General features: G+C 41.3%; 1 protein-coding gene across 1 annotated transcript; it reads left to right on the top strand.

Moving 5' to 3' along the window:
• Positions 1-6,100: 6,100 nt before the first annotated feature.
• esama (endothelial cell adhesion molecule a) lies at positions 6,101-11,897 on the top strand (the record flags this gene model as incomplete). The annotated part of the gene is made up of 7 exons (XM_083910534.1): positions 6,101-6,126; positions 6,835-7,012; positions 7,682-7,883; positions 7,972-8,127; positions 8,616-8,738; positions 8,818-8,956; positions 9,764-11,897. 7 exons carry the CDS (start codon positions 6,101-6,103, stop codon positions 10,293-10,295), a joined length of 1,356 nt encoding a protein of 451 aa, XP_083766660.1. The 3' UTR covers positions 10,296-11,897.
• Positions 11,898-12,296: the final 399 nt, after the last annotated feature.

Genomic DNA, 12,296 nt, shown 5'->3' on the forward strand with positions numbered 1-12,296 from the left:
GTTTGCTGCCATACCCATTTGGTTATTCTGTTCAGGGAAATGCACAAGTAAACAGCACTGAAGGTCACTCATTGCCACGTAATTATGTGCACGCACTGTATACATGACTGGTGGTGTAAATACTGCGCACATGCCGTCACACACTATGTGCAAGGTCAAACTCGGCCCTTCCATACAGTGCAAGCAGACTCTATAGGCTCTACATCATTCTCCGTGTTTAGCAGTCAGAGTGCACGGCGGCTTCAGACCCTGAAGCACATACAAAAAAGGAGTTGAGTGCTATGAAGATATTTATCATGATGTGTTTTCATGGGCAGATGGTACACACCAGAAACATGTGAGCACACAAACTGGCACACACACTGCTGACCCTGCCGGCCTCACACTCCCAATTAAGCAGATGCCTTCCGTGTTTTCTTCTCTCTTTCTCTTTCTTGATGTACCAAGTGATGAGTGGCTGGTAGTTTTGCAGCTCGAGGACAGAGATGACACATTCCTCTCTCCGACGAGAGTCCCAGCGCTGTGTCTCTTGCTTTAATTATACTGAAAAGGAGCAACGCTCGCGCAGTTATCAGATGATGAGATTCCCAGGCCTGAGTCGTCTCGGTTGAACGGCGGTTGATGCTCCAGTGTGCATATGTGCACTGTCCATAGAGGAAAAGAAAGATTAAATTGATTTTTGTATGTAGTGAGACTAATTTGGCTGTAGCACCATGTATGTGAGGAGTCAGTAGAGCATTACCATTGATTTGGAGGAAAGGTGAGTCAATGTCTGCGCCCGCAGCTTATTATTTGTCAAGTGTTCTCCACCTTTACGTACTTTAAATTGGTTTATATATGTGTATTATAAACATTCCACACCCGTTTCCCCCTGAACGACTTTAAATGCAGCTATCAGGACTTATGTTGATTGCACGGGGACGTTAAAACAGTCGTGCATCTTTTCTCCACTGCTCTCACTCGTCCACCATCAATTATTCATGAAAGGCTTTTTGTTCTTTCTGTGTGTAAGTGTGCTGCAAATGACACTACAATTATGTCGAAAAGTCTCATTTTTTCCTTTCTCGTGTTGATGCAGGTCCTTCCTATAAATTGGCATCACACATTTTTTATATATAGAGACAAATAAACACACTAAAAGTATGTGTCTCTGAGACAGTGAACCTTTTTTACAAACATGAAACGGCACTCCTCTAAATGCAAACCCATTAGGGCTCAACCATTAATGGACATTTTATTGAAATCACAATAAAGCCTACTGCAATTCTTGTAAAAAAAAAAAATCACAATGACATACTTGTTCTAAATTGTTCAGCCCTTAAACCCATCTCCTAAAATGTACCATAAAACATAACCAACTACTTTTTTTGGTCATACTTTACAAAGAACTTAATTTCTGAATTTCCCAACCGTCTCCCGTCTCCTCTGGTGTTCCCCAAGGCTCTGTACTCGGCCCCATTCTGTTCCTAATTTTCCTTTGTTATGAAGCTCACAGCAGAGGGTACATTTTAGTAATGTGGCATTTGAGACTGATACTTCTATATCCGTTTCTACACTTTGATGACCGGGGAACGATCAGACAGATCTGGAGTCGTTGCTTCTGTGGTGGCTCCAGTAGTTTTATCTCCATGAGAGACAGCATAGCATCACCATCTCCACCCAGCCTCCAGAGAGACAACTCTGTTGTCCTCTGGGACAACTTTTCAAAACGGAACCACTTCTTCCTGCAGATCATGCAGATCATGATCGTCTGTAATCACCCTTTGTCATCCCATCATCTCCTCACGCTTGTACTTGTGGAAAAGATGTTGTTCTTTCCTTGGGCATTTTCTTCACATGTGATGATGAGATGCGCTTCAAATTAGGATGGAAAAACTAACAAGCACTTACCTATGACATTCCCATACAGCCCCCCAACACACACACACTTGCTATAGATGTTTACACAAACTAACTGATAAGACTGGGAGGAAGCAACCGACCCACCCCACCCATCCTTTTTTTTTTTTTTTTTTTTTTTTTTAGCATGAAAGACACTAAGTTACTGCGAGTTCACCGTCATCAAACGCTGCATGGCTTCTGCTTTATCTTCAATGAAGCCTGTAGAAGTAAACAATCTAAAGTGTTTCCTGTAATTAGAGGATATGAATATACATAAACACACACCAGGCTTTCATCAGGGGAAAAAAAAACACAGGCTCTGTTGTGTCCCCAAAGCGCCAAGCCAACTAACTCAGGTTTGCTCTTCGTACTCTGAACCAAGGAATCAAGTTTCAGGTGATTTTGATCAGCTCTCATATTTTGACTCCAAATAATAATTATTATGTTATAAAAACACAAGTTCTTAATAAATAAAGAAAAAAAACTATAGAAAACAATATACCAAGGGACAACATGGCAGAAATCACAAAATCAGAACACCGATTTTCAATATAAATTAGCGCAAAAGAACACTGTACTCTTAATATAAATAAAAGTGCTAAGTAGAACCATATAAGGTTATTCGGCTTGTCCTCATAGGAGAACCCTTTTTGGCTCCATGTAGAACCTTTTTATGGGTTCCACCTGGAACCATTTTGGAGGGTTCCACTAAGAACCCTTTTAAAACCCTTTATTCAGGTTCTTACTGGAACCATTACTGTTACCAAGAACCCTTGAAAACCCCTTTCTTCAGGAAAGGGTTTTTCAGAAGCAAATGGTTCCAGGTAGAACCTCAGCCCTTGTAGAAGGACCCTTTTGGAACCCTTATTTCTAAGAGTGTAGGAAGAATAAAATGGCAGTCAGTGTCATTGTTATCTTAGCAGGTAGTGGTTTATAGTCAGTAACTAAATCCATATAATAAGAGCATACTTGTCACTGATCAATAATTTCAGTAAACCATTTACAGGGTACTTGTACAGATCTTGAAAGTGTGGAATTGTGTAGTTTTCCAGACCTAGAAAAGTCTGGCATTTTGTATAAAAGTCTGTGGAATTAATGCATTTTTGTGATTTCAGATATCTTTTGTCAGTAAAGCATAATTTAGTGTGAAATCTACATGTATTCATTCCATCATTCATGCTTTAATTAAACAGGCACTATCTCAACCAGAGAGTAGGCACGCAAGTATAAAACTACATAAAAAAAAAACACATTTTCTGTTTTGAAAAGTCTGGATCTTTTATGAAAAGGGCAAGCACCCTGTTTTGAGCATAATGCAAATCAAGTGATCTGAGAGAGAACGAGACTTCTGCACCTCCTCCAGGGTCTGTTTAGAGCCTGAGGAAGTTGGCGTGTGATGGAAGACTCTGAAAAATCACAGGGCAGTTCAGAGAGAGAGAGAGAGGGCGCTCCACTTGGCTCGTTCTCATACTTAGCAGCTGCACGCACACGTCCCTTCAGTGGAAAAGTCGCTACCCCAGCATTGGCAGCAACTTTCGTACATCAGCAGGGAGTCTCAGAGATGGAGAGTTTTGCCTTGGGTTATCAGTCATGTGTGAGATGAAATGTACAGACCATAATATTTAACTTATTACAATCTTATTACGACACTATCAGTCCATGCCACTTTCCCCGATCACATTTTTTCCTATAATCCTATGGCGTCACTTTGAAATCCTGTAACAAAGTGTGCTCACCTCTAAAGACAGAAAACCACTGAACCATGAAAACACCTTGTTAAATTAGGCTTAGTGAAATCTCCCCCATTACAGTGATGAGACCTCATTACTACCTTCGCTCTCTTCACTCGGACCAGACTCGCTCCCATCTTCCCCTCCATCAGTCACCATTGAATATTTAGAGCCAATTGTCTGCAGACTGGATCTCAGACCTGCCACGGTGAGAAAGATGAATGCTTGGAGCGAACGTGATCCCTGTTGCTTTGTCCTCTCTTTCTCTATTCATCCCTATTTTCCATCTTTTCATGCATTCATTCATCTTTTCACCTCAGCTATGGTGCACTCTAAGCGGTAGGGGGTTGGAATTGACGATACAATGCACGATACATGGTCTATGATTCCATTAATATCACATATCAGTTGAAAACTTTCACATCCCAACTATCGCCTGTCTCATCTGGTGTTCCCCAAGGCTCTGTACTTGGCCCCATTCTGTTTATCATTTATCTCCTCCATCTTTGGTCAGATCTTGTTGACTTTAGAGCGCATTTATTTGTTCTATTCTCGTATTGCACGAGGAAGGATGGCAATATATATCACCAAATAGATTATTTTTTGACCTCTATTAACCAGAATCACCAAGGATTTGTGTTTGGAAAGCTGCGGCATTTGCAAAGCTGCATTTGGGAAAGTATTTTTATAGCGAAAAAAAATAATAATGCTGGTCAGGGTAAATCACAAAGAGGACGCCATCTGTACTTATGAGGAGTAGAACATTTTCCCCAGTGGAACACTACAGATCATGAATTGAACTTTTGTTTATTTAACACAATACATTTTCTTTCCTCCAAATAATTTAACATTGACCACATTTCAAGCTGAGTGTCCCATATCAGGAAATATCTGTCAGTGTTATGACCCCAGGTTATTTATGTTGCTCAAAACTAAAATAGCACTTTAATGAGGTTGATAAATCTGTAAATACTAACTTCCAATCCCCAATACTTCATATACACATTCAACAACATGAAGAAACAGCAGGGCACATGGTGCTGCTCACAAATAACCGGAATGAATCTCAGCTGCTGGTATTTATACAGGTGTGTCTGATGAGGAGGGGGAGTGAGGATTGGTCAGGTGAGCTGGAACAGGGCAAACCAATCACGGTGGTAGAAGGGCGGGTCTAACCGAGGGATGCAGGTGGCGGAAGAGAGGCAGGAGGGCAGGAAGCAGGAGCACCAATGGGGAAGGAGGGATGGCACACAGGAATCTGCATAATCTACCAACACAGGAAAAGGAGCATAATGCCCAGCAACATGTCCAGATTTTCAACTTTTGTCATCTTGCCCCATCTGCTTCCATGTTTATCATATTCAGACATAATTTTAATTACCTAAACCATTACAATATATAGAGCCTTCTTTATAGCTACACATGACACCTAAGAAAGTTGCTTTGCCTTCCTTGTCCCAGTCCTGTTTCCCTCGTCCATAAATACCTGTGAAACCCGTGGTCTCATCCGTCCTCCTCTGTGAGACTTACTCAGTGGAGCCTGTTGCAGACTCGCTGCTCCACACTGACTCATTACATTTGTGTTTAAGCCTCTTTCTTTCATCTCCCTCTCGCTCACTCCGTGTTCACTGATCCGACCGTCGACCCGTCAGTCAGTCGTCTCTGCAGACGCGAGGCTGAACTCTCACTCTCGCCAATCTTCTTAAGACTCTAAAGAGCAATTGACACCATGACCCTTCTTCAATCGTCGTTGCGTCCTCTCCGTTCTTTCTCCTCTTGTTTTACTGTGTCTCACTTTTTCCTTTCATCATTTCTTAAAATTCCGTCAGTCTGCCCACATCGTCATGACTTTATTAGCACGTCTCTTTATTAAAAAAAAACAACATACCCACAGGAGCGTATCCTACACGTTCCCTGTCTCTCTTGTCACTGTCACTTATCCGCTCCATCCGTCTCCATGGTGACGGAGAAACTGATATCCACACCTCCCTCTGCGGAGATCGCTTTACATGGTTGTGTTGTTCCAATTCTAATTCCACCTGTGCGCCAAAAAGCATGAGACAAATAATGATAACGTTATTTATCTCGCACTTAATCCTTTAAATTGATTTATTTTAACCGGGGGGGAATAAGGATTGTTTATAGATACTTTCCAAAGCTAATAATCTAATAAAACTTAAAATGTTGACAAAAAAAATCTAGTGGAAAGAAGTCTTAGCTTGTCACTGAAGGGTTGTTGGTTTGTGTCAAGGGTTCCCAATCCAATCCCCATTCCTCATTGATAATTGAACACTTTAAATCGACCCCAGCCACAGGTGGAGGTGGGTCACATCCAATGTATTCCTTATGTTGGTCCCTTAAGCCTGGATAAATGGGGGAGTGTTTCATCAGGAAGGGCATTAAAAAAAAAAAAATCTGACAAATCAAATATGCCGAGCATTTGCTGTGGCGAAACCCTAGAGATAGAGAAGCTAAAGACAAAAAAGTGAATGAGAGGCAAAGGAGAGGTGGGAAGGTGAGAGGAGAGGAGGAATAGGAATAGATGACAATGAGATGGTGAGAGAAGAGTGAGAAGGAGTAAAATAAAGTCATTTTCTTGTATGGAGAGATCTGTTTCCTATATGATTAAACTTAAATTCAGTATTCTATTTGTTTTTATGTCTCCCTTAAAACTACTAAAAGGAATAAATTGAAAAAAGCAGCCATTGTGCAAAAATATGTTTATTTACAGCATCACACATCATTTTAAAGGGGATGTAAAAAACGAGCTGTAACAGGAAAATGTGGAAAGATGTTCCGTGTATAACAAAAAATGCATTTGACAGTTTCTGTTCTGACTCTCTGCTGCCTCACCCTGGCCACAGATGTACATTACATTTTTACTCTGCTCATAATAATGAGTTTTTGTCCTTTATTATTTTGTGTACTTTTGTTCTCTGTATTTTTGCTGTGCATGAGATTATGAATGAAGTTTGTCATTGATTTGTGAGCAAATCCTAATTTACCATATGTACATATTTTACATGACATACTTTACATATGTGTGTCATGGTAACTTAATTCATTTTCATATCATTTTTATAGTGATTATTGACCAAGTTTATAGAAAGCAGAAAGTTTTATCCCTCATTTTTGCAAAGGCTGTGACCTGTCTCTATATCATGCACTCTTTTATGACTGTATATTTCTGTGTGTATGATGAAAAAAAGGGTTCTCATCTCAGTTTCTCTATCTTTCTTTCTCTATCAGGCATTTTAGCCGACATCCAGATGCCCCAGACGAGCATGGACGTGATCAAGGGTCAGATGGTGGTCCTGAGGGCGACGTTCAACCCGGTGCCAGGCAGTGACCTGAGCACCAACACCATTGTGTGGAGCTTTTTCTCCGGCAGCCCCCAGCTGGTAAGGATTTACATCAATGGGATTTCGATAAACTCTGTTAAATGTGTGACTATTATGTCCGAGATTACAGTTAGGAAGGGTGTTTGCTTGTTCGTTTGCTTTACCTTGAGGTGTAGCCAAAAAAACAAAACAAATGAAAAGTACATATAAGCTCTCGACAGAACAGATCAGTTTGGAGAATTACACTGGAAAACACCGCAGGAAACAATGGGGCGATGACTATTTTTAGCTGTGAATTAATCCTCATATGTGGAACAACAAGACACCGTTTGTGGGACTGAGTGAGAACTCTCGGTGCACTGAAGCTCTTTGGCTCACAATACATTTTGTGACATTTTTATTGACTCATTTTCATTCGTTCACCCGAGCAGGATTATTACGCAATAATAGTGTCTGTAGACCCAGAGCATGGCGAGACCTAAACATTTATACCTGATGATAAACCCTTTCAGATCCCTTTGTCTGTTGAAGGGGTCTGCCCCTCCAGGCCGTGCTTTCACACCCCTTTTGTCTACTGCAGGTATCGCGGCCGACTCCCACAGAGGTATCCTGTGGATCTTGTAGTTCGATCCTAATTTGAATACACAAAAGGACTCGGTATCTTGTGTTAGGAAAGGCTCTCGCTCTGAGACAAACAAATTGAATTTGCCATTACACTCTCTCGTCCAGATCATCTCCTACACCAAAGACTCCATCAGCGAGGGCAGCTCCCAGTTTAACGGCCGCGTGGGTTTCACCAGCACCATGCCCTCGCGCAACGTCTCGCTGTACATCAACAAGACGGAGGAGGCCGACTCGGGGCGCTACTTCTGCCAGATCATCATTCCCGACGCCCCTGGCTACACCGCTGACCTCACCCTGGATGTGAAGGGTGAGAACTCGAGATGTTATTACGCACAGTTTATCGCGTTCATCGCGAACGGTTTGTAAATCATCGTCTCGCTCCTTCCTTCCTTCAGTCCCTCCTGCTGTTCCTCAGTGCTCTCTATTAGGGAAGCCGGTGTTGAAGGGAAACGTGACGCTGAACTGCACGTCCAGCTCTGGGAAACCTCTTCCTCTGTACAAGTGGAAGAAAACCAGCCCCACGTCTGAAGTCTTCTTTTCACCCATGCTCAGTGAGTGAAGCACACTAACAATTTGGGTTCCTCCACTCATTTAAAGTGTCACTTTTTGATTGTTTTCAAACTCCATGCTACTTTTGAACGCAGCTTTTAATGTTATATAATACAAAACCATGATTGAAATACTTAAATTACATCAATTACCTAGAAACCTAGTGTTTTCCTTCAAATTATTATTATTTTGTAATTTCATGAGCGGGTTAACATGCATAAAAAGCTCTGGAAACCTTGGTCACAGTGGCTCTACAGTGCCCCCTAAGGTGAAACACGGATGGAGCAAGCCGAAACTAAGTTGCACCGAATTTCCCGAAACTTTGTGGGAACATGTTATAGCCCAATACGAACAAAAATGTCAATTGGGACCACGGCCTCAACTCAACAGGAAGTTGGCAATTTTGAATCTGGCGTCCATCTTGGCGATTTAGTCACTTTATTGTGAAATCTGCTAAATTGACTGTTGTCGTCCATCTCTGTTCTTCTAGATGAGAAGACGGGCACACTGAAGTTGAATAACCTGAGCAGCAACATGTCGGGGAAGTACATGTGTACAGCCAGTAACTCTGCCGGCTTAGAGAGCTGCATCATCAACCTGGACATCGTCGACTGTACGTATACCATTTTCAGATTTGTCCGTCACGTGGGGATCGCGTGCACGTAACCACCATGTGTTTGTCTTAATTTCAGCCAATAAAGTGGGTGTGATTGTCGGCGCCACCGTGGGCTCCCTGGTCGGCCTCATCCTCATCCTCCTGCTCTGCGTCTGCGGTTTCTTCCTGCTGAAGAGGCGGCGAGACAACGAGGACGACATGGCCAATGAAATCAAGTGAGTTTGTGTGGTTCTGGCGTCAGTGTGTGGTCAGAGTGGTTCGCTCTGGTCAGTAGAGAGATGCTTGTGCTTATATGGCTTTAGTTTACTCTTTAAAAGCCACAATAGATTCACAGGATTTACAGCATTTTGTTTACACCTTAAAATCAGAAGTATTGAATGATGAATGCATGCATTTTTTCATTTTATAAAGAAATAATGAACTGAACAGTCAGATTTCTCTTCAGTATCACAGAGATTTGACCCATTATTGATAATTAAATTAGGTTTTTTTATGATGCTTATGTCACTGCATGTCAATAATAATGTAGGCTGTAAACACCAGGATCTTATATTAAAGGTTTACACTTTTGAAGTGGGCTCGTATGAGGTTCTTAAACCTAGTTTAAGTAATTAAGTAATTAGGTGTCAGTGTACATCTGTGTGATCTTAAGGTTGCCAAATTTTGAAAAAGGTGTAATTTTCGGAGACAAATAATGTAATTTTTAATCTCCAAAGACAACCTGTCGATAGGGAGAGGGGAATCAGATTTCCATGACACTAAAATGTATTACTTGGCCACACACAGAGCAAACTTCCATTAATTTAAGTTGTGCATTATTTTGAGAACGACAAGTAAAAGCTCCCCAATAAAGAAAGTTCAGTGTCCAGTGGGACCTGAACTCCTCTGATCCTGTGATTTAGACCAGTACTGGATAGTTATGAGAGTGAATCAGTGAGTATGTAACAAACTGATGATGATAATGATGAAGTACCCCATTATGGTATAAATCAAACCTGTACTTTATGTGCCCTTCACTTCAGGGAAGATGCTCAGGCTCCAAAGCGAGTGTCCTGGGCTAAGAGCGGCATGGGTTCGGACATCATTTCCAAGAATGGCACCCTGTCGTCCATCGCCTCCAGCCCGCACCACAAAGATCCCTCCCTTCACCACAACAACCTCCACCACCACCTGCAGCAGTACCCACAGCGCCCGCCTTCAGACACCGCCTCCATCATCACGGCCACCGGCAGCATGGCCGGCTACCGGCCGTCCCGCCATCACGGCGCCTCCACCCCGACTCACTTCACGTTCAGCAACAACGCCACTTTGCCGCGCGACCAGCCGCTCGCCTCCGAGGCCAACGGGGGCTCCCCTCCGCGGCCGGAGCGCTACGGCCAGCTGCCCCAGGCCCAGGTGCTGCCGCAGACCTACGGTCAGCCTCAGCTGCAGTTTCACGACGCTCCCTCCCCGCTGCCGCTGCCCGCCTCAGGCGTGACGGCCTCGAACATTGTCCGCATGGGAGGAGTGCCCATCATGGTGCCTGCGCAGAACCAGGCCGGATCTCTGGTCTAGTGCCAAGCTAGTGTTCACAAAACAATGCTGTTGACAAGAATACAAAAAACTCTCTGAGGCTCAGACACTGATCTGCTTTAAAAAAGGGGGAAAAATAAACTGTTTAGCAAAGATTTACAGTAGATAAAAAATGTCAAGTTCAGACACTGTCTACTTATGCTTTACTTACGCTTTTATATTCATGCGCTTCTTCATTCTGTTTCTACTTTTATTACTGCATTTCTTATTCTTATTCTTCTTCTTATTATTATTATTATTATTACTGCTATTGTTTTTTTTTTTTTATCTATCTTTTAAATGCCTGCGCTGGAGAGAACAACGTCTTAAAGGAAGCACGTTATATCTCTGCTGTTCAGAGAAGTAACCACTAAAAGGGAATTTTGCAATGTTTAGTTTCATATATGAACATCTACGTATTAAAAGTCAACGTTAAATGTCCGATCAGAAACTTTTGGCATTACAAAAAACATTGTAAATCTTCCTTAGACTCTTCTTCGAACAAAGATTAGCTCAAAGCTTCTTTAATACAGTTATATTGAGCACTATTCAGAACCGCAGCGATATTACAAACGACACACGAGTCGCTGGCGTCGTCGAGATTGTAAATATAGATATTTATTTTCTGTTACATGTTCTGTAACAGAGGCCCACAGCTTTGTATCGCGGGAATATACAGCATATATACACAGAGAGAGGAGGTCAGTGAAGGGTGTGCAGTTTTGCCTCATTTGAATATCGTCTACTACTTTAAGTCGTCTTTTAAGAGAATTTAAGGTTATTATTATGGCTCTATATTCTAAGATTTATAGTATTATGGAATTATTGATCAAAGATGCCAAAAAATGAACATGATATCATATAATATAATATAATCTGCCATAAGGTCTTACAATGTTTAGGATGAACCCTCCTTTCTCATTTTGGACGACAGAAAAAAAGCTGCAACAGGAAGACACTTGCCTACCACTTCCTGTGTTTACCTAACCTGGAAATATCTGATGTTCTCAAATGTCAGTTTCAGTTGAATGATTCTCTTTTATAAAAATGGAGAAAATATTCACATTTAAGAAGCTGAACAATCAGAAAGTTTGTATTAATTGACTAATTGTTGCAGCCCTTGATGTAAATAAGCTCAAAAACAACTTTATCGCAGAGTCTCTATGTATCCACTCACCTTTTTTTATTATTATTATTTCTTTTAAGTCACACAAATGCCTATTTAGAAGGATCTCACTGTCCATTCTGCTGTATCGTCATTACACTGGAGAATTCTTTTTTTTTTTATAAATGTGCACACTCTTCTTTTACAGTTTTTGAACACGTGTGAGGACAAAGTATATAGTTTCGAATGCGGCGTTCGTATTCTAATGTGTTCAAGGCAAACCTTTATTTTTATACAGTCACGCGTTTGAGCACAAGAGCCGACTTTATATATATATAAACAGTATATAATATGTTGTATGGAACGTGGTTGATTGTATTACTGCTGTGTACATTAATGTGCAGATTTACAGATCAGCGTGGAGGTGCGAACATGCAGGAGCCTCCGTATTTATGTTCATGACGAAAATGCTTTCTATGATTATTTTCAATTAAAGTTCAAATGATCAGGTGTGTGCATGCATATTTTTCCTAAAAAAGAAATGTATAATACATCTTAAAATCATAATTTAAAGTGGTTAAATTGATTATTCAGGTAAATAAAACAGGATTTTAGAGTGGATCCGAATGAAAGGTCATAGTCTGTCCCTCTAGTGGTCATAGTGAGTCACAGCAGGTAGGGAAACAATAAATCAATGCTCCAAGATGTGATGTCAAGATTGCAGCTTGGCCACCAGAGGGCAGCAGAGTCGCTCTGTTTGAAAACCACAGCTGCACATAAGCATAGATGCATATAATAAATGGCAATTATTATAAAAAATGTCTATATAATTTAAGTTTTCACGCATTAGTATACTTACTATATGCAAAATTTGATTAATTAACACCTTTAACTGACTG

This window comes from Microchirus variegatus (genome assembly GCF_963457635.1).
Source record: "Microchirus variegatus genome assembly, chromosome: 2".
In the NCBI taxonomy this organism is placed as follows: Eukaryota; Metazoa; Chordata; class Actinopteri; order Pleuronectiformes; family Soleidae; genus Microchirus; species Microchirus variegatus.